The sequence below is a fragment of the Wyeomyia smithii genome, chromosome 3 (genome assembly GCF_029784165.1).
Source record: "Wyeomyia smithii strain HCP4-BCI-WySm-NY-G18 chromosome 3, ASM2978416v1, whole genome shotgun sequence".
Lineage (NCBI taxonomy): Eukaryota > Metazoa > Arthropoda > Insecta > Diptera > Culicidae > Wyeomyia > Wyeomyia smithii.
The window spans coordinates 270216588-270240269 of NC_073696.1; the positions used below are offsets into that span (position 1 = coordinate 270216588).

Below are 23682 nucleotides of genomic sequence, written 5' to 3' on the forward strand. Positions count from 1 at the left end.
TGTGGGACTTAGGACATGAACATTGAATTTCAGATTTTCAGTTTCGATCTCGTATCTTTCAAGCTACAGTTATCTTACTACCAGATTTTATTCCGGTATTTATTTTGCACTTTAAGCCACAGAAAAGCCTCATCACCATGACGCTATAGACGGATGATTTTCAGTAGGGTATTCTCATCCTGCGCTATCATTCCTCAGCCAAGCCCAAAATCGTCAAATCTGTAAACGACAAATAAATGGCAATCACTTATGCAAATAACAAGCTGATAAAAGCCACTCAGCAGAAAGAGAGCAAACGAGCCATCGCCGGATGACTGGCAAAATTTACCCCTGGCAGCTACTAGCTAGCAAGCACAGCGCTGCAACATCCATCGTCGATCCAGCCGTCCTTTTGCCGGACAAGCCACGTCTTTTCGGTTGAGGCGGCGGCGAAGAGATGCAGGAGTGCGTGTAAATTTCTCCAGGGATGATGATTCTTCCGGAAAATTACATCATTCTATTATCTGAACTAGTCGAGTTTCGAGGCGTGTCTTTTTTTCTTGCTAGATTCTCAGCAGAATGACCAGTGTGTGTGTGTGTGTGTGTGTGAAGAAAGGAGAAGGAAATACGTAACTGCGGAACTGCGGATCAGCAGTTAACTTTGTGATGTATGTAACCGAGTTACATAATTTCGTTTTAGAAACGGTTGTTCGATAAAGACTCGGAACGAAACGCACACGCATCAAACGAGTTTGATTGAAAGTTTTGATAACCCTGTTTTCATTGTGTCACTAACCTTTCCGCTCTGATAGAACTGGCTAAAAATAGCCGATGAAAACAATATGATCCTAACTATGATCCTGTCGTGCGTTTCCTGGGAAAACGATGTTGTTCGTCATTGTCAGCTTGTTCCGTATCCGCTAGATTTTCACACCCACTCAAACACTGAGGGATGTTTGGTAATATCACATAGCCAGTTTTGCGATAGTATTAAGCACGTCAGGATCTATTGTTGTTGTGGGAGGAAAACTAGAAAGTGGATTGAAATTCAAATTGATTGAGGTCTATGAAGTGATGTGGGATTATTTACTCTCCATCAACTGTCCACGTGTTTCTCACTTCACGAGTGGGTTGCAATTTCTGTCAATCAATTTTAGCATTTCAATACTTTGGTGAAAAAAATATAACTCGTAATTGCTCGTAAATTTCTAAAGCCTTAATTCAAATCCTTTCTATTGAAAGTTCGAACGACGAACGCGAATGCGACGAAAGCAGAAAAAAAGCTTGGTGGGGAGGAATATTGCGAAAATAAATGACGCTTGGAGCTATGAATATTGATGACCGATTTCCGTCAATTACAAGAGGAACTCGATTGCTCCGAAGCACTGTCGATAAAATTGGAATTAGCTTTGCAATTGATTTTCACCATTCACCCAAGCACTGACTTTGAGGGCTGATGCTGCTGTTGGCTTCTGCAGAAAGTTTCACACCGACTGCACATTGCTTACACGCTCTGAAGAATCAATTTCAGGAAAGAGTTGTTCCGTACCTAAATGGCTCGTTTCGTTGATAGTCTTCCTCCTTTCACCCCCAACACCAGCCAGTTCCCCATCGAAGGTGCAATCAATAATCCTGAAGATAACAAATTTGCCTCCCACAGCCACGTGTGTCTTTTCAGAGTCAGAACCGAGAGCAGCTGACTGAAAGAGAAGGATTTAATCGACCATCGAGTGGATGAATTGTTGAACCGATACGATATCGTTTTCCTTCCTTTACCCTCTGTGTAATAGAAATGCTTTTCTGGAGAATCCGGAGAAAACTTTTATCGTCTAAACCCGTGCCAGAAGCAAATGCGACAGTCTCCAAGGTAATCCAGCAAGTAAACCGTTCTTCCATTCAAAGAACATTGCATCGTATTGCATTGCTCCGTCAAATGAACAAGTTATCGTTGTACCTTCCAGAAAGAACAGCAGGTGTAAACGGGTTTCGAATACGATAGCATAATTTGCCATTGTCTGTTACTGGAATTCGAACGGTATTCCCAGCGTGATTCCTCCAAACCGCTGGTGGTAATTTACTGTGCGCCAAACCACTGATTGACAATCCAAATGAAGATAATTGATTTGCTCCCGCCCTAATCCGTCGGCAGACTCATTCAATCAATGTCCTCGTTAATCGTCCCCATCTGCCTCCTGGTGGATCATCACCGGCTGGGATGATACGAAGACACGCAGGTTAACTGCTACCTTTTGCCGTCATCTTCTACACACAATAGAAGCAGGTTTGTCAAACGAAGGTTAGGGAATGCAGCTTTCACTTTCTACGAGCCCGCTGTTTTCCATCGTTTGGAGTTTGACGTCAGTAGAACATAGATTTTGAGGCCTCATGGCATGTAAGTGTGCATAAAAGTGTGTTTGCGTGTACTTGTAGTCCGATTGCGTGCTTGCTGTGCATAACAGAGGCTCGACCGGCACGCTCCATATGGTCTCAAGTGCCCGGGAATGGATGATTATGGCTTCTGGTCTTCAGCAGAACCACCAGACCAACGCCCGAGAAGCGGTTGGATTTATGGGGTAAACGAAAATTCATTACTACTGCGGGTGTGCTTATCGTGCGTTGTTGAACTGGTCGTCGTCGTCGTCGTCGTCGCAGAAGAGAGTGCCCTCGGATGTTTGACTCAAAATGATTAGGCTTTCCGAGTTGTCGAGTAGAAATTGTTTACTGGAAGAGAAATTACCCGATTGAAGCACTAATGGGCCATTCAATCAGCCTGTGGAATGGTTTGGTCGTGATTCGTAACGGTTATGGTTATGCTTCTTCCAGGCGTCCTTGCTTGCTATCATGGACAGTCGAAGCGGTTGGATTTTCTTTGATGAGATTTGTTGGCGATTGTTTCCATAAATATTATACAACGGAACGAAAAACAGAGGTTAAAATTAGATTTCAAAAGTCATTAGTCAAAAGTTATGAGTCAAAAGTCAGAAGACAAAATAAAAAAATTACAGAAAAGTTGTATGTGAGACTAAACCGGTCTTTTTAAATCACTAAAAGTCAAAAATCTTGAAACTGTTAAAAATGTTAAAAAAGTAGTAAAATGTAAAATAAATAGATTAAGAATTCAATTTTGAATATCAAACGATGCGAATATTATTGCTTTAAAAAAAGTTTTGCCAAGCCATCAATGTTTATACCCGCGAACAGAATTCAACAAACTTGTACATGTACAAAATACAATGAACTCGTGGCAAGCACCGAAATTCGATGGAATCCCACTCGATAAGAAGTCAATCAAGAAAAAGCCTTCAAAGCTTCATCAGCGTGATTTCCTAGCTTGGGGAAATTTTCTCATTGGAAGCTGTATCGCGCGTGGATACGCATACAATCCTCTACCTCTCCCTCTCCCTCTCCTATATCCTCCTTATGCTAGCAAAATCGCTTCGGGAATGCGAAAAATAACGAATGGGAAAAAGTTCCCCAAGGTTATACTTTTCCCGGAGTGTCGGCGTCCTTCGCCATTATACACCCCCCTCTCCACAGACTGCCTGTCAAGCTAAGTCCTTTAACACTGACGGAATGATTGTTGCTCGCTGGAAGCAGCGGGGAGAGAGTAAATTAAATTTTGCCACCAATTGTTTCGGTTGTGATTTGTGGTTGTGGACTTGCCGGCGAACTGGATGTGGAAGTGATGCAGAGAGGGAAGAAATGGGTGAACCGATAATGGATTAATTTAGATCATTATTGGGGATAGATTCGGAACCGTGCCTTCCAGGCAGGGGTGGTACGATGAAAAGAAAATTATTTTTTCGTTTGTTGGAACCAACAAGAACGATCGATTAATTCTGGTTGAAATAACTTTGTTTGGAAATTGTGAGTCCCTCTTATTAGTAATCATCCAACTAAGCGATGATAACAGCGCTGATTAATTTGCGGGGTGAGCCTGCGGCCTATTGCAGAGAAAAAAACATGCAACATGCCTATTGCAGAGAAAAAACATTATACAGTGGATTCTCTTTTTACACATGGGCGCAAAAAAAGAATCGCGTAAAAAACGCGTAAGTTGGAGTAAATCGTGTAAAAAATGATCGCATCTTTACAAAAATTTTCACTATGTGGTAAGTGTGTGTGTATATGTGTGTATGTATCCAAAGTAACACACGTTGTTATGGAACAGTTGAGATAACTCCTCTAATACGACTTTCAGTTATAGATTTCAGTTGACATTACCTTTTCCATGACATCTCTATCACCAGAAAAGCGCAAAAATTGAAGCTCAAAACAGGTTACTTTCAAGTTGTAAATGTTAACTAATCAAAACATCGTTGCCGTAAGCATAAAACTTCAAAATAAAAATATTGTAGAACGGCACTGATTTATATTAGGAACAATAAAAAAATAGTGATTATGGCGTTTCGAATAATCACCGAAAAAAAAGAAACAATATTAGATCAACGTTTCGATGCTTGCAATACAAAGTTCTACATGCTCGTCAAATTTCATGGTGAAACATTGTGTTTAACTTCTGAAAAAAACATGCGCCATTCATTGGATACCGTTTTCTATTTGTCAATCAGTGGAAAAAAGATTTTGCATTACAGAATGTTCACTGATTTATTTAATTGCGAAGAGTCAGTTTACCCCACCACCGCATGCATGGGCTTAGTTCGTAAATAACTATCTGGGCTCTTTTTTTCTTACATGCGTAGTAAATCGCAATGTCGTTTCTTTTTTCTTAGGTAGATCTGCATTGACCCAGTGGAATAAAGAAATTCGCGCATTCGTGAGTCAGAATCCGCCACAACAAAGCGCATGCGCAAATGCGTTGCTATGACAACATTTACCCAGCGCATGCGCAAATGTGGCGCTATGCGCAGTGCGACTAGATCGACAATCGTGTTGTCAATGGCACTTCCAATTAATTTTAAATTAATTATAAAAAGCAATGTACAACCTTTCAAAAGAGATTGTTTCGTAGACTTAAAATATAACAAAACAAGAAAACATTGTTAGATATATGGTAACAAAAAATGAAGTGCTATTGGGTGCACTGTGAGCGTTTTGTTTATCTCTTCATGGCACATTTAAATTATTTAAAATATTTTAATAACAATTTGATCAAGTCATTTTGCGTTGGCTGCTGACTACTAAGATCAATCATTAAAAACCACTTTGAAGGTACGTAGTATTGTTATTAGGCGTGTAATATTGAACAGACGCGGCTGCCCCGGCATTTTATAGACAGTTTTTCTAATATTGCAGACATCTGGAAGACAACTTGAAAACAAGCGCCATTCATGTGATAGTTATTGTTCGATTAACCCAGGCTATTGAAAAACATCTCCGAAACCAGGAAAAAACGAGCTTGTTTTCGAAATGTGGTTGAATCACTGGTGGAAAACAACTTCTCGCAAATCAGGTATTTTAAGTTGTTTTCTGTGCAGTTTGGATAACATCATAAACACAAGTTACGGACAAGAAGCGGCAGTTTATATTCAATAATCTATGAGCCACAATTATGCTATAAAAGAACATCTCGAGAACAAGAATATAACAACACAAGACTACTGTCATTGTAAATTCTTCTCTGACATGTTTTGTGTGTTACTTGGGTGGTGCTGTGGTGTTGTTAGATGAGGAAATTTTTTAAGTTGTCAACGTATTTATTTACCTGGGTACATAAGGGAAAAGGCGGATAGCTGCTGCAAATAGGGCCTTCTCAGGTCCCGCAGTCGGCAAACCCGTACCAAACTTGCACTCTACAAAACACTAATTCCACCCATGGCCCTCTACGGCCATGAAACATTACGTTGAAAGAGGCCGATCGGCGAGCTCTTGGTGTTTTTGAGCGTAAGGTTTTGCTTTCAATCCTTGGCGGCAAGGATGGTGTTTGGCGCAAACGCATGAACCATGAAGTGTACCAGGTGTACAAATCGGCGGATATAGTTAAGCGGATAAAACACGGCTGGTTGCAGTGGGCTGGGCATGTAGCTGGAATGTCGGTAATCCCGATAAAGGCCGTCGACTTCGAGGTAGGCCCCGCACTCGTTGGATGTGTGCTGTCGACGAGGATGCTCGCAAAATAGGTGTTAGGAGAGATTGGAGGATAGCAGCCCAAGACCGAGTTACAAGGCGACCTATCCTGGATTCGGTATTGGATCGATAACGACCTTGGGGTACTACTTGATGATAAATTGACCTTTGGGCGGCGTCGAGCCAATATTATTGACCGTGCAAGTCGTCAGCTAGGATTTCTTATGAAGGTGTCAAAAGATTTCACTAATATCCATTGTCTGATATAATTATATTCGGCGTTAGGCGTCGTACACAAATTACGTAACGCTAAAAATCTAGATTTCAGACCCCCCCCCCCCTATGTAACGATAAGTAACGTTCGACATGACTCCCTCCCCTAAAATTACGTAACGCTAATCAGCCTGACCTCCCTTAAAAATTTTCAATTTCGAGCAAACATCACAGTTACGTAATTGTCTCTACTACCCCCCTCCCCCCCGTAACAATAAGTAACGCTGATTCAAACCAACTCCCCCCCCCCGTCATGCGTTACGTGATTTGTGTACGACGCCTTAGTAGAGTTGTCAGCTGTAGTGTGGGCGCCATACCAGACAGCTTGTATTGAAAGTATTGAGGGAAGCAGTAGCGTTTTGTCCGTTTCGCACTTCGTAGACTTCCTTGGATAGACAGGCTGAACCTTCCTCCTTATGAACACCGTTGTAATCTGTTAGGAATTACTTCTCTGGAACGTAGAAGAAAAATTCAGCAGGAAATGGTTGCTGCTAAAGTTATTCTTGGTTAAATCGACTGCCCGGCTTTTCTAAGCAAGTTTGCTCTGAAGGTTCTTGGCCGAATTCAACGTAGATTACTGGATGAAATGTTTATAACGCCGTTCCATAGCTCTGTCTTTGGATACTTTGAACCAATCTCCAGAATAATCCCCAAGTAACAATTCAAACATAACAAAAAAATAAATTGTGATCATTTGTTGCACTAATGAAATTACGAGGTTTTAAGAAACATTTTTTGTTACTACGATGAAATTGTAAAGAAACAAGCAACAACTAAAGTTGCATCGCTGCTTCAAAAATCTTCACACCAACAACGTAATTCGCGAGGTTGGATTTGTTGTTAAAACGTGTAAACGGCATTCGAAAACCTAACCTTCACTGAAGAGACCTAGTGGGTGGAGCATATAAGTTGCCAACGTGATGCTTGCGAGATACACAAAACAAACACACAACAATACTTCTTTCTGGATTGGAAGTCGTCCAAACAGTGTGGGTCTCTAAAACGAAATGAAATGAATTGCTTCGAATTTAATAAACACGCTGAGGTGCTGATGAATTAAAAAAGCAAAATTAAAAACTGAGAATGAGCATGAGCCTTATGAGCATGATAAGGAAAGCAACATTAAAAACTGAGCCATAAACTAGCAAGTGTTTCTACAGCAAATGACGTGAATAGTAAAAACGAGAATATTGGATAGAAATTGATAACTGGAGTTCTATCCTCATCCAGTTCCTGGAAATAATCAAAGATAAATGGCTATACAGACAAAAAGATTGTCCATTCTGACCATTTCCATTTTACAATCTTATTACAACGCCATGTAGTTGCTATTTCACCCTAGTTCCTGCTACGATACATCCTCGTTGCTGAAATTTGACCATGCAGCATTTACCATGTTGAAGGAATCACTTGTGGTCCCTATCCCCAAGATTAATGGGACGGATAAAGCCGAAGAGTTCCGCCCCATTAATATGTTGCACACATTAGAGAAAATTTTAGAACTAGTTGTGAAAGGCCAGCTGATGGATTATTTCAATAGTAATGATTTGCTAATCCCAGAGCAATCAGGTTATCGAGAGGGTCACTCTTGTGAGTCTGCTTTAAATCTGGTGTTAGCAAAATGGAAAGAAAAAATCGAGGCTAAAGAAACTATTTTTGCGGTGTTTTTGGATCTAAAACGCGCTTTTGAAACAATTTCTAGGCCCTTATTGTTACAAACATTGGAGCGCTTTGGTATCGTAGGGACAGCATACAAATGGTTTGAGAGCTATTTGTGTGCTAGAACTCAGAAGACTCGTTTTAATGATTCTGAATTGGATTCCATTGCTAATGCACTTGGTGTACCGCAAGGAAGTGTTTTAGGGCCCATTTTGTTCATTATTTATATTAATGACATGAAGCGAGTTTTACGGTTTTGCGATGTCAAACAAAGTACTTAATCATTTCTTCTGCCAACTCCAGACCAGACGTAAATATTGCAATTGATGGTGAGACGATTGATCGCGTAAACGAATAAAGTATCTTGGAGTGATTATTGATGACAAATTAACTTTTAAGTCTCACATTGACAATGTCATCAAGAAAAATATGGTATTCTGTGCCGTTTGAAAAATGAATTGACTGTTAGTAGTAAAATTAGTCTTTATAAGTCAATCATTTCACCACATATAGATTTTTGCCCATCCATATTATTTCTTGCAAACAATACACAAATATTGAGACTGCAGCGCTTACAAAATAAAGTTATGCGATTAATATTAAGATGTAATAGATACACTTCCTCGAGTTTTATGCTGGACGCATTGCAATGGCTTTCTGTGAAGCAAAGAGTATATTTTCTGACAATGGTGTTTCTATATAAAATTTTTAATAATATGCTGCCTCGATATTTGTGTAATCGAATTGATAGAGAAAGTGATTTTCATAGGTACAACACTAGAAACGCGGATGATGCTAGAACACCAAATTTTCTTTTTGGAAGATCACAGAACTCTCTGTTGTACAAAGGAATGAATTTTTTAAATTCGATGCCAAAACAGGTAAAACGTGCAGCAACAATGGCGGAGTTTAAAAGGCTTTGTATTTCACACATAAAGTCTGTTTTGTAGACAGATTATATAGAATTTTTTGTAAATTGATGACGAAGATTGTAAAATTTATGTATTTTTTAATTTATTGGGTAAACTAAGCTATTATGTTCACTGATGATGATGGATTTTTGTTTGAATTAGTTGTATAATATTTAATAGTAGAGTTTAAAAAAGAGTCGACTACACATGTTTGAGCCACGCGCGCGTAGACTGACATAGACAATCTGGATATTGAGTACATCAGGATTAAACCCCTGAAATTGAAACAAAAAGCAAATCGGGTTGGAAAGTTGCTTTTTGGTATGAAATAGCATATATGCTGTTATTCTGATTTTTGATATTTATCTGTTTTTACGATTTTGAACTAGGGTTGGGAGAAAAAACTGAAAAGGCTTGGGTTCGCCTGTGGACTGTAAAGCTCGTTATCGAGAACTATAGTATCACAGGATCTCTCTCGTAGTTTTGGATCGTTATCCAGAATCAATTCTGATTAGTTAACACTCCTAAATGTTAGGTTCAATTCCTAACCAAGTCCAGATAATTTTCGGGTTGGAAACGTTCTGGATGAGCCTTGGATCAATGTTATTGAAAAATCGTTTATTTTTTATTTATTTTCAAATTATTGGTATTCTTTTGAAGGGTTACTATGTCTGTATTAATAACCAGTCCGTTATTTGTTTGTCAACTGGGTACATTGTATGACTCTATATAATATCTTACTTAGATAAATCGACCAGCTCAAACCAGTGCGTCTTGAGCTGCCCGACAGATCAGACGTTTTTTCGGTTGCTTGTGGACTGGTCTTTGACTGCCTAGAGCTTCCAAGTTTGTGTTTTGTCAGTGTGTCTTTTAAAAACTACCTGAAAGTTATTTCCCATCAGTCTTTCTCAAGACTACCAACTTTTGAATTTATCATTTGTTTTAACTTTTTTCGTATCACCTGAAATGGCTGGACGGAAAAAGAAACCTCGCATCGCTGCGGGGAGGAAAAGAGAGGCATCTCTTTCTGACACTTCGAGTGTCTGTAGTGACAATCCTTTTGATATTTTGCCTGAGCAAGAAGCTGGTGAATTGGAAGTTACCAGTAATGAAACTATACAAAATATAAAATCTTTAAAAAAGGAGAAAGTTCCACCTATTGTGGTAACTATTTCTTCTGAAATTAATATATTCAAAAAGGAACTTTCGACGTTTGTTTCTGACGTTAAAGTTACCTATCAAATTGGCCGTAGAGGTGAATGCCGCTTATTAGCCGACTCAGTAAAGGGTCGTGATCGTCTTGTTCAGTATTTAACTGACAAGATGTACAAATTTTTTACATATGACACCAAGAACGCCAAGCCGTTCAAGGTTGTCTTGAAAGGTCTCACCAACGATCAAACCGTTGATGAGATCAAACTTACTTTAACAGAATTACTTGGCATAGCCCCTACCCAAGTAATTCTAATGAAACAAAAATCACGAGGCGAAAACAGTCAGAGAACTAGAATTTCCCTTGTTAATTATTTAATTCATTTTAACCGCAATGAGGTTAACAACTTAAAATTTTTTGAAAAAGCACATGCTTTGTATAATGTGCGTGTAAAGTGGGAAATTTATAGGAAGTATGGCGGAGGTGAAAAGCATTTCACCCAATGCCGTACTTGCCAACGTTATGGCCATGGTTCCAAATTCTGTAACATGGACCAAAAATGTCTTAATTGTGGAGACTCTTCTCACAAAAAGGACACATGTCCTGTGAAAGAGAGAAAAAATTTTCGCTGTGCGAATTGTAACGGCAACCATATGTCAAATTTTTATCAATGCCCAGTCCGTTTAGCAATTGTTAAGGCAAGGCAAGGTAAACAAAATTCAATTTCTCAATTAAAACCAACTTCAAAACAAAATTCTCCAAGCGTACCAGTGACGCATAGTTTACCTACTCCTTTGCATACCCGTTTAACTTATGCACAGGTTACAGGTAGTTCGAACATTATACCGCCTAGTGTTGGTAGTGACTGTTAATATGGGTAAGCAAAACACGCTAGAAAATAATTGTACACCTATTACTCCAGCTAATAGTGCTGCCGAAAATATTTTTTCTAATGTCAACTGCCTGGGGCCTATTACGGCAGGTAAACTTTCTTTTTTGCAACAGGCAATGTTCGATCTTATGAACGCCATGTTGCAGGCAAAATCAATGTTTGAAGCCATTCAAATAGGCACAAATTTTACTATTAAAATTGTTTCTAATTTAAAATTTAGCAATGATTTTAAATAAAACAATTAAAATATTTAATTGGAATGCTCGCTCATTGAAGGCCAATGAGAATGAGCGTTTTAATTTTTTAACAGTAAATAATGTGCATATTGCAATTATTACTGAAACATTTTTGAAACCTTACATAAAATTAAAATATGATCCCAATTACGTGGTTCATAGATATGATAGGATTCAGGGTTCCGGCGGTGGAGTTGCAATTGTTATTCATCGCCGAATCAAACATCTTGCTCTTCCCCATCTAGAGACGAAAGTTATTGAAACTTTGGGAATTGAAGTTCAAACTGAACTTGGGATTTTATTTATTGCCGCAGCATATTTACCATTTCAATGCACACGCGAGCTCAAAAATTATTTTAAAGGTGATTTACAAAAACTCACCAGAAATCGTTCGAAATTTTTCATAATCGATGATTTTAACGCTAAACATCGTTCATGGAATAATTCTCAAAGTAATTCCAATGGCAAAATTTTATTCAATGATTGTTCTTCAGGACACTATTCTATTTCGTCTCCGAATAGTCCTACATGCTTTTATTCTGTAAGAAACCCTTCAACAATTGATTTGGTGCTAACAGATCAAAGTCATGTATGTAGTGATTTGATCACACATGCTGACTTTGATTCTGACCATCTTCCAATAACTTTTTCTTTATCACATGAATCAGTTTTAAACCCTATGAGCTCTGTTTTTAATTATAACAAGGCTAATTGGGAAAGATACAAAACTCATATTGAGAGAAAATTCAATAATGAGCTTGATTTGCAAAACGAAGTGAATATTGATCCCGCTTTGGAAGCATTAAAATGTGCAATTGTTGATGCCAGGAATTATTCTGTTCCAAAGGCTCAAGTGAAGTTTGATCCATCAATAATTGACGAAAATCTTTAACTTCTAATTCGTTTGAAAAATGTCCGCAGACGTCAATATCAATGTTCTCGTGACCCTGTTTTTAAAACTATTTATAAAGATTTACAGAAAGAGATTAAACATAGATTTACTCTTCTGAGAAATCAAAATTTTGAGACTAAAGTTGAAAAATTGAAACCATATTCAAAACCATTTTGGAAGCTGTCGAAGATTCTTAAGAAACCTTCAAAGCCTATTCCAGTTTTAAAAGATGGTGAACGTTTTCTTATATCCAATGAACAAAAGGCTCAAAGACTTGCTCAGCAGTTTGAGAGTGTTCATAACTCAAATTTGAATTTTGTGAGTCCAATTGAAAACGAAGTCACACGTCAATTTGATTTAATTTCTTCCCAGATGTTTTTACCTGCAGAAATAATTGAAACTAACTTGAATGAGATTAAATCAATTACCAAAAATTTCAAAAATATGAAAGCACCTGGTGACGACGGAATCTTTAATATACTAATCAAACATCTCCCTGAGAGCACAATGGAATTTTTAGTGAAAATTTTCAATTGCTGCTTCAAAATTGCATATTTTCCCAAATTATGGAAAAATGCAAAAATTACTCCCATTTTAAAACCGGATAAGAACCCAGCTGAAGTTTCAAGTTATCGACCAATCAGTTTGCTTTCTTCAATAAGTAAAGTGTTTGAGAGAATTATTCTTAACAGAATGATGTCACACATCAACGAAAATTCAATTTTTGCAAATGAACAGTTTGGATTTCGCCATGGGCATTCCACAACTCATCAATTGCTCAGAGTTACTAATATGATACGAGCTAACAAATCTGAAGGTTATTCCACTGGAGCTGCTCTTTTAGACATAGAAAAAGCATTCGACAGTGTTTGGCATAAAGGTTTGATTGCGAAATTGCAAACTTTTAATTTTCCAATTTTCCTAATCAAAATTTTAAAAAATTATCTTACTGATCGAACTCTGCAGGTTGTCTATCAGAATTCAAAATCTGATAGATTTCCTGTCAGAGCAGATGTACCTCAAGGTTCAGTCTTGGGTCCAGTCCTGTACAACATATTCACTTCAGATCTTCCTGATTTGCCTCCAGGATGCACAAAGTCATTGTTCTGCGATGACACAAGCATTTCCGTAAAAGGAAAAAGCCTTCGTGTCATATGCAGTCGATTGCAGAAAAGTTTAGATATATTTTCTTCCTACTTGCAAAAGTGGAAAATCTCTCCCAATGCTTCTAAAACTCAAATGATAATTTTTCCGCATAAGCCTAGGGCTTCTTTCCTCAAGCCAACATAATCACGTTGTCAAGATGAATGGGGTTATTTTAAGTTGGTCCGACAAGGTTAAGTACTTGGGACTAATTTATGATAAAAAACTTATTTTCAAAGAGCACATTGAGAGTATACAAGCCAAGTGCATCAAATATACGAGATGTTTATATCCTCTCATTAACAGGAATTCTAAACTTTGTTTTTAGAACAAACTTTTGATTTACAAACAAATTTTTAGACCAGCAATGCTTTATGCTGTACCGATCTGGTCAAGTTGCTGTTCAACAAGAAAGAAAACGCTCCAAATGATTCAGAATAAAATTCTGAAAATGATTTTGAAGCGTCCTCCTTGGTTTGGTACACTCGAATTACATAGACTTACTGGTGTTGAACCATCAGAAGCTATGTCAAATAAAATTATTAACAATTTTCGACAAAAATCGTTGCAATCCTCAATTGCTACGATAAGCTCTCTTTATAGCCAATAAGTTAGCAATTAAGTTAGTTGTAAGTTTACTTCCCCTTTTCTGACAGGTAGGTTTAAATCCCTACGAATGATAAGTCCTAATTGCGAAAGCAAACAAATCCTAACAATTAAAATTACAAATTTCTAACAGTGTTGAGAAGTCACCATTTGTGATTGGACACACATACTCATAATTTACATATATTTATCATAAATACTTAAGCTACTAACAAATCCCCCCTTAAAAAAAAAAAAAAAAAAAAAAAGACCAGCTCAAACCGATGTAGGGGTATGAGGTGGGACCATCATCATCATCATCATCATCACCATGTTGTTGTCAAATTCCACGCATAAGTTCATTCACATTGCTGTTTCATTCTTGAAACTTGTGATGAAACAACGAAAATGTTGCAATTGGCTCCGCCTCCTGCGCTTTTTTTTGTCATTGTATAAGAAACTGAGATGTAGCTGCAACCTAGTTTCGCATAAGAATTTGTTGCTGTGATGACCAAAGTTCATAATCGAAACAAATTTTGCTGCTTGGGATCCGTACCTTCGACAAAACTAGTCAACTGTTTGATTTTGGATGTATCTCGAATATTTATAAACAGAAACTGCTATCAGCTAGACTTTTTTAATATCTGTTAAGTTTAGGTAATTTAATTTTTTTCATTCATTTAGACTATAACTTGTCAGATGAATTATAATATATAATAATAATGATAATAATCGGTCTGGCGCCGTAAAAGTAAAGGTAAGTTAAGTGTAGACCTACTTGGAGGCATTTGTAAATATTAAATGCATGCATAAAAAAGTTCAATAAACAAGGCCTTCTGGCTACGACTCTGATCCCTCAGTCTTCTCTGGGGGACAACCGGACACTCTAAAACAATAGACTTTGCTTTTATAAACTATATCACAAGCCGATAAAGTGTGTTTGGATGTTTACACCAATGAGTTAACTACCTTCGCTAAAAATCGTGCTTCTCGTCTCGATGCCCGCTTGACGGATTACATCTTCAAGAACAATGTTGAACAACGTGCAAGATAGTTTATCTCCTTGTCTCAACCCTCAGTGCGCTTCGAAGGGATTCGATAGTGTCCCCTATATTCACACGTAACACATCACTTGATCCAAGCTAGCTTTATTAAGTCGTTTAGTTTGTCATAGCCAATACCGATCGCTTGTATCTTACACTACCTTGACATTCAAGAAGACGTGATGTGTTGGCACATTGTACTACCGGCATTTCTAAAGGTTCTCCGATGAATGAAGATTTGATCCGTAGTAGCGCGTGCTTGTGTGAAGCCCGCATCCATTCCACCGGTAGTCTCTCTTCCTCTCAAATCCTGTAAGTTACAGAGTGGAGTGCCCCTTTGCCGTGTCTATAGAGCTTTGCCGGTAGTCTGCTACTAGGTGGCGGTAGGAGTATGTTTGTGATGGTCGAGAAAAACAGGCCAGTGCTTTCAATAAACAAGCCTCGGTAAACTGTGAAGTTGATGCATCGTTGGCCGTTGTTCGCCTAAACAACGGGCTGTGAGGCCCTATCAACGGTCTATGCATCACCTCCCTACAAACCTGGGCATTTATATCCCCGATAACGAGCTTGATGTCCCGTGGCAAGCAGCTGTCGTATGTTGCCTCCAACTGCGCATGAAACGATTCCTTTTCGTTGTCAGGCCTACCTTCGCACGGGCAATGCACGTTGATGATGCTGTAGTTGAAGAAATAACCTTTAATCCTCAATTAACACATCATGCTTTCCAGTTGATCACACGATCTTGCTTTCTGCTCAGCACATGAAAATCTGTTCTCAGCTCGCTGGTTGCCCCATCACTCTAGTAGAACTGGGCCTTGCTGCTTCGGACTCTCTTGCAGAGCCACGATGTTTTAACTGCTCAAGCAGCACCCTGTCTTTACCAACAAAACTTAGCGACTTACAGTTCCAGGCATCAAGTTGCTATTCGTGGTCTGTTTTTCTTAGCCTAGGTTAGTGCCGAATGTTCTAAGATATATATATATATATATATATATATATATATATATATATATATATATATATATATATATATATATATATATATATATATATATATATATATATATATATATATATATATATATATATATATATATATATATATATATATATATATACGTTCGTAGTGTAATTGTTTAGGCAGGTACTAGAACCACGCTACCGGATTTCATTTTAGGACTGCCATCTGGGCTATGGCGTTCAAGACAACACGTTTCTTAATTTAACCGCCCGCTCCGGATCAGACGCTGCTGTAAGCCGCTCCTAACCAGGGTAACAGACTTTCAGGAAATTCGGGTTTCCTCCGCGGAGGTCAGCCTTCTCCCTCTTTCCTACCAGCATACGACCAAGGTCCCTCCACAGGTTGGTTACCATGATCTTCGCTTGGGTACTTGTATCCCGGCTGGTATAGGATGCTACGGACCACAATGGAGTCTATTCCATGGCTGCAAGTACACGAAGTGCAGATGGTATGTACTGCCCAGCCGTTTACCAACCTGTCTGCCTGGCCAAGGCGTATATGCAAATGATGCATATTTTCGTGTTCGTCAATCTAGCTGAAACAATTTTCAGCTATTTTTTTCGTCTTGTACATATCGATAATAGCAAATCAATGTGTAGACCTGCTATTTTGGAGGCATTTGTAAATATTAAATGCATGCATAAAAAGGTTCAATAAACAAGGCCAAGTCAGTAGACTTCCGGCTACGACTCCGACTCCCTCAGTCTTCTCTGGGTGGACAACCGAACACTCTAAACCAATAGTCAACCCTCAGCGCGTTTCGAAGGGATTGATAGTGTCCCCTATCAGCATGCACACGTAACACTAGCTAGCTTTGTTATGCCATGTCAGTTTAATTTGTCATAGCTGGTCTGTATCATACGCTGCCTTGAAATCGAAGAAGACATGATGTGTTGGCACGTTGTACTCCCAGCATTTCTAAAGGATCTTCCGGAGAATGAATATTTGATCCGTAGTAGCGCGTGCTTGTGTGAAGCCCGCATTTATTTCTCCGGTAGTCTCTCTTCCTTCCAAATCCTGAAAGTCTTTGCCGTGTCTATACAGCTTTGCCGGTAGTCTGTCCTCACCTGCGGTACAATTGTTCTTTAGTGACCCAATTCTCCGTTCTTCAGAGTGCCGGGAACTGAGACACTGCTATCGTTCGTAGGCACTCCACGGTAAACTATTCTCCGCCTCGTACCGTTGCTTCGCTATTGAGATACTCATCGAAAAACTGCTTCCATCTGTCGACCATCACGCACTCGCTTGTAATCAGGTTTCCCTCCTCGTTTCTTAGCAAATCTGGACTCGGTATGTTACCCTTACGGGATTGGTTTACCGTCTCGTTCAATTTGCTCGTGTCATTATCCCGAAACTTCAGCTTTTCACGATCTCTGTTCCCCTGCTGGTAGGAAACACCTCCTCAGAATCGTGGTTAACTAATTTCGAGCTCGTCAATATTTGACCACGTTCTCTCTTGTGGCGATGCTTGGATAGCTTTTCCTTTTTTCCTTTCTATCGTTCACTGACATTCCCCGTCAAACCAGTATTTTTGTCGGAACGACGTTTCCTCACCCAGTGCCGCGGTTGCGGCTTTTCCGATGGTCGAGCTTCGCTTGCCCTATCCATCGTCGAGAGTCGAAGCACACAGTTTTTCCGTGGTAAGTAGTGCCTCGTCACGTAAGCGCAAATAATTCTCGGCAGTCTGCGGGTAGTACAACTGCCAGATGTTTGGCCGAGGAGGATGGTTTAGTCATGTGTGAAATACCGTAGATAGTTTTGAACGCAAATGTACTGCTACTAGGTAATGGTCGGAGTATGTTTGTAATGTTCGAGAACGTGGTCAGTTTGATTTATTGTTCGGTGGGCTTTGTGGATATCTTTGTGTGGAGAAAAATGTGCTTTCAATGCCTCGGAAAGCTATGAAGTAGTGGAGTTAGGTCTGTCGGTGCGTAGGCTGTTAGACTTTATCACCGGTCTATACATCACTGCCCTTCCGAACTGGGCGTTCATATCCCCGATAACGATCTTGTTGTCCCGTGACAAGCAGCTGTCGTATGTTACCTCCAACTGCACGTAGAACAATACTTTCTCGTCTTCAGGTCGTGTGAGCAGTGCACGTTGATGATGATGTAGTTGAAGAAACATAAAAACCCGTTCCAAGCTCGTTGGTTTCTCCGCCGCTCCGGTAGAACTGGGTCTTGTCGCTACGGACTCTTCATACCTGTTAACGTTTGCGACTAATCTTCTGCAGAGCCACGATGCCAAACTTGCCAGGTTTTGACTACTCAAGCAGCACCCCGCCGAAAAAAATCAGTGACTTGCAGTTCCAGGTATAGAGTTTCCATTCGTGGTCCGTTTTTCGTTGCCTACACCCAACACAAATGGGCAAGATATTGTTACTCTGAAGCAATATTTTATTACCTTTTGTGTCTTAAGAAGGCGAGTTAGACAAAAAAGGTAACAAACTAGAAGTAATAAAATGAAAGAAAACTACGCGCTTGTATGCGCAGTGGAATATACAATCAACAGCCGCAGCGAGACTTCACCCGCTGCATTTGTATTGATGCAGCGATCTGGTTCATTTTAGTCTACTTTATTCACGCATACGCAGAATCTGTCATGTAGCTCCTTCATATCAAATGTTTAATAAGGAACATCACTGTTTAGTTCCCCACTCTGTATTTTGAAATGAAAATATGTAATACCGTGAGACCAGAGTTGCCGAAGATATGAGTAGAGGTTTGCTACATAGATGGGCACGAGCTTTGTATAATCAAAAAGGTGTAAATGAATTTTCATGAAGTAATGAATGTGTTTCAACATGACTTGCATCCGCTTGCAAGGAAGCACATGTTTGCGTTTTTTTCTTCAACGCAGTTGACAGATTGTGATGTGATTTTAAAAAGCATACGAAAAAGTCTTCGTAATTATCAACGTTGTAATGTAATAGAGAGAAAAATGTATACCTGGCAGCTCTTATTTTATTTTATTAATAAAAGGGTGCTCAGCACAAGGAAAGGCTATCAGCACCTATCATTTTACAAAGAGTCTAAATGTATGTAAGATTAACTTATTTCCCTGAGCAGTATATAATGTATGCATGTTAGGAGCTAATATTAGTAGTAAGGGTCGTTTACCCGCGCCCAACTCGGGGTTAGTATCATATAGTTTATCGAACAAGTCAGCTTCTTTTAAGAATTTGAACAGATTTGATAATTCAGACTGGTTTGTATCCAAAATACTTGATATTTTGTTTGATATTGTATTTATCACGTAAGACTTTGTATTTTATACAATCTGAGAGCAAATGTTTTATAGTTATTTGCTGATTACAGTCGGTGCAAAATGGTGGAGGCTCATGTTTGAAAAGATGTTCGTGAGTGATTCTTGTGTGCCCTATTCGCATACGTGTTAACAGGACAGACTCTTTCCTTGACCGTTGTTGTAAGACTTCCATTCTTCCATTCGCAATTTATTATCAGAAACATTTGTCCATTCAGACTGCCAGCGATTATAAACATAACAACGTATCATCGAAATCGTGTCGTATATCATTGGAGGTGTTGGGTAAAACGGTTTTTCAGATGCTGATTTTGCAAGGCTGTCAGCTTTTTCATTTCCCTCAATCATTACGTGGCTCGGGATCCACATTATTACGAAAACCTTATCCCTACTCAGTTTGATACTATCTTGTATCTCTTGTACAATGGGATTTTTATTGAACGGGTTTTCTAATGAAATGACTGCGCTTAGAGAATCTGAAGCAATTAGAAATTTATTTATGTTGTTGAGATTTCTTGCGAAATTAATTGCATCTTTAATTGCTATAATTTCTGGCGTAAAAATTGACGTATCAGAGGAAAGATGTTATTGGCATTGATAGTTTGAGCAATAGAAAGCACATCCAACCTGGTCACCACACTTAGATCCATCAGTATAAATAGTATAGTAATTTTCGTACAAGTGCATTTTTTCTAAAAATTGTTTTTGATATTGTAGTGTAGGGGTGGATCTTTTAAGATACTGCGATAAAGAGCGATCGACTTTAATTGGACTTCCTATCCAAGGTGGAACGGTATGATACCATTGAAATACAGGTTTTCTAAAATGTATGCTATAATCATTAAAGCATTGTTGGCTTCTAATTATAAAAGATTTTGGTAGGCTAGTGGAGTGTTGTTCGTTGGCTCCATTCAGTGCAGTTAAAATTTCGTTGTGGAGAGGATGAGTGACAATTGAACTAGTTTTTACAGCATAGTTCATTAGTTGTTGGTTGCGTCTGTGCCTCAAAGGGAGCATTCCAGACTCTGCTAGCATGCTCACTACAGGGCTTGTGCGGAATGCTCCGGTTGATAATCGTATACCTTGGTTGTGGACTGAATCTAGGGTTTTCAGAGCAGTTTTTTAGGCAGTTGAGTATAGAAATGATCCATAATCCAACCGTGATAGTACCAAACTTTTATGGATTGTCATTAACGTACGTCTGTCGCAGCCCCAACTAGTACTGCATAACATTTTAATAACTTGTTAAGCCTTTAGCGCTTTATTTTTAGTAGTTTTAATATGTTGGTTCCATTTAAGTTTGCAGTCAAAAAGCATTCCCAAGAACCTATGTGTATTCACTACTTCAAGTTCACAACCATTCAATACTAGAACTGGTTCTACTGTACAATTTGCTTTACGACAGAAATGCATGACTTTCGTCTTAGATACCGAGAGTCGAAACCCGGTGTTTTTACTCCATTCGGATAACCTATCTAGTGTTAGTTGGAGTCGATTCTCGATTACACGCATAAATTTGCCATGGAAAATAACTGCGACATCATCCGCAAAACTAAATTTTATTACTCCTTCTGGGAAAGCTTGTTGAATTGAGTTTATGGCAATCAGAAATAATGTGACACTAAGCACGGAACCTTGTGGAATACCATTTTCTTGGGAAAACAGCGATGGAAAAGAATTTCTAACCAACACTCTGAATGAGCGATTTTTCAAAAAAATTATGATGAAATGAAGCATATTTCCGCGAATTCCAATTTTTGACAGCGATCGTATGATATTGAAGCGCCAGGTCATGTCGTATGCCTTTTCCAAATCGAAGAAAATACCGACTACACATTCTCTTCTACTGAAACCTTGTTGTATTGTAGTTTCCAGTAATGAAAGGTTATCCATGGTATTTCGATACCCTCGAAATCCAGATTGATAAGGATCCAATACTTTATTTATTTCTAAATACCACATTAGACGTCTGTTGACCATTTTTTCGAGTATCTTACAGACACAACTCGTTAACGAAATCGGACGATAATTATTCGGGCTTAATGGGTTTTTGTTTTGTTTTCTTATGGCTACAACTATTGATTCTCGTAATTGATCTGGGAATATTCGTTCCGTGAATATTTTATTATAAATTTGTAATAAGTAATGGAAACCAGCAACGGGTAGATTCTTTACCATATGATAGTGAACTTCATCTGGTCCAGCTGAAGAACCTTTGCAAGTTGCCGAAGCTGTCCTTAATTCTATTAAACTGAAAGGTCGGTTAAAATCACTGGGATTTTGTTCTTCGAGTTCTATAGGAATTTTTTCTATATTCAACTTGTAGGTTAGAAACTCAGAGTCATAATTACTTGAATTGGACACAGAGGCAAATGTTTTCCCAAGATGTTCTGCAATCGTGTCTGGTGTTGTTAATAACTGTTGATCTGTCTTCAAAGATGTTATGGTATTTGATTCAATTTTTCCAGTAACTTTATTTATTTTCTTCCACACCTCATTTGAAGAAGTAGAGCAGAAAATCGTAGAAACAAATTGGTGCCAACAGTTTTTTCGGGATTGTCTTATAATCCTTCTAGCCTTCGCTTTTGCAATTTTGTATGTTTTTTCTGATTCTTCGTTCATGTTCTGGTTATACCTTCGTAAAGCTTTTCTTCTCACTTGAATGGCCTCTTTAATTTCAGAGCTCCACCAAGGAGGTTTAAATTTTTTCAAAACGCTGGAGGTTTTAGGAATATTTTCCGATGATAATAAACGGATGAGGCAACTGTTGCACTAATCGTTCGAGATCACACTTGAGAATAGTTTGGTTAGGCGGAAGGTAAAGATTGCATACAGTATACTCTAATGGACTAAAAACTGTTACTGCGATAGCCTGTAAATCCGTTTGCAGCTCGAGTTGTCGTGCACTATATCTCTCACGAACACAAACCGCTACTCCACCGGATGCTCTCATATGAAAGTTGTCGATAGTGTACTATATTTTATAGTCTCTCATTGTAGGTTTTTTTGAGTGGTCGAAGTGGGACTCTTGGATACAAACGATGTCGGGGTCGTATTTACTTATTAATAATTTGATTTCTTCAAAATGACTATAAAAACCGTTGCAGTTTCATTGTATGATTGCACAATCCATTAAATAATCGAAAAGTGAAAAAGAATTACAAGGATCCAAGAGTTGAGTGTCTAATTTTAGTGTTAGTGATTTAGGATAGTACTAGCTTACAATTCTCCATTTGCAAAAATAGATGTATTCACTGCTTGGGAAATAACGTTTAATTCAGAATAATTTTTCGTTCATGATATTATCCATGGTTTTTTCGAATGTATCGTTCATGTTGTTTTGAAAATTAATGCTTATACCTGCGGTCTGTGTTGGGTGGTTCTCTTTACTTGCATGATGGGAAGATGGTTTCTCTTTTTCTGTGGTGTTTAGGGTGTTATCCTTTTGTTCTCTTAGTATATTACTTACATTCTCGATGGGTCTTGTGGGCAGTTGTCGTCCTACCTCGTGTTTCTCGTTTAGTTGTTTATCGGTGGGTTGCGCGGGATGTCTGTCTTGATGTTCTCTACGTTGCTCATTGTGTGTTGGTAAACTTTCTCTCAGCACTCCAGCAAAAGATCGGTTTGGTGTTGTTGTTGCAAAAATGGGAGCAGGAACCTGGGATCGTCTCTTTTTCCTCGCCTCACGCATGGGTAGCTTTTCGGTCACTCGAATTCGCTGTATTTCAAACTCGTCCTCGTAGATTGGGCACTTTTTAGACCATGAATTGTGCTCATTGCGGCAGTTTACGCAGACTTGCTTTGAGCTACATGGACCATTATCGTGGTACAGTTGTGCGCAATCGGCGCAAACTTTGTTTCCTCGGCATTGGTCTGCTTTGGGTCCAAACTTTAGGCAATTTGTGCATCGTAACGGAGCTGGAACATATTGCCGTACGCGACAATTGTAGAACCCTACATCCATTGTTAGTGGAATTTGAGATAGATTGAAGGTCAGAATAAATGTGCCTGTATCTTCTGACTTCTTTTCTTTGGTGATTCTCGTCATTCTTCTAACAGCAACGACATGTGATTCTTTAAGCCCTTCAAGTATTCCTTCGTCTTTCAACGATATCAAATCGGGACAATGGATTGTACCTCGTGATTGATTCAGGGTTGGGTGTTCGCAAATTTTAATACCAATTTCACCTGCTAGAGTAGACTGCTTCATCAACTTCACGGCTTGATTTTGATCAATTGTTTTGAGCAGTAAGGAACCGTCTCTAATTCGGCTAATTTGTACATTTGGTGTTATGTTATCGATAGCTGTTTTAATGAGGAATGGAGACACGTTGCTCATCGTTCGGCCATCGTCCGTCCTAGTCAAGATTAAGTACCATCCGCCATTGTTACTTCCGTCGATTCGTTGTAGTTTTCTATAGTCGATATCGTTGTTCGCATCTTTTGCTGTCGTTCGTTTGTTTTGCTTAGGTTTTGGTTTTTTATTTCAAACTGGAGCTCTGTTTCCATTTCCTGATGAGTCTGCTAGTAATTCGTACCGTGATCCAAAAAGCCACGAGGCTCCCCCGCCGCCGGGGTCGTCCATTTTTCTTCCTTCCAAACAA

At 38.9% G+C, this 23682-nt stretch overlaps 1 protein-coding gene across 1 annotated transcript; it reads right to left on the reverse strand.

Annotated features, from left to right (window-relative positions):
* Positions 1 to 22355: 22355 nt before the first annotated feature.
* On the reverse strand, positions 22356 to 23417 carry LOC129729294 (uncharacterized). Its single transcript, XM_055687804.1, has one exon. It carries the CDS (start codon positions 23415 to 23417, stop codon positions 22356 to 22358), a length of 1062 nt encoding a protein of 353 aa, XP_055543779.1.
* Positions 23418 to 23682: the final 265 nt, after the last annotated feature.

Bases quoted from the DNA above. Each gene is read 5' to 3' on its own strand.
- LOC129729294 (XM_055687804.1), bottom strand. From the start codon at position 23,417: ATGAGCAACGTGTCTCCATTCCTCATTAAAACAGCTATCGATAACATA.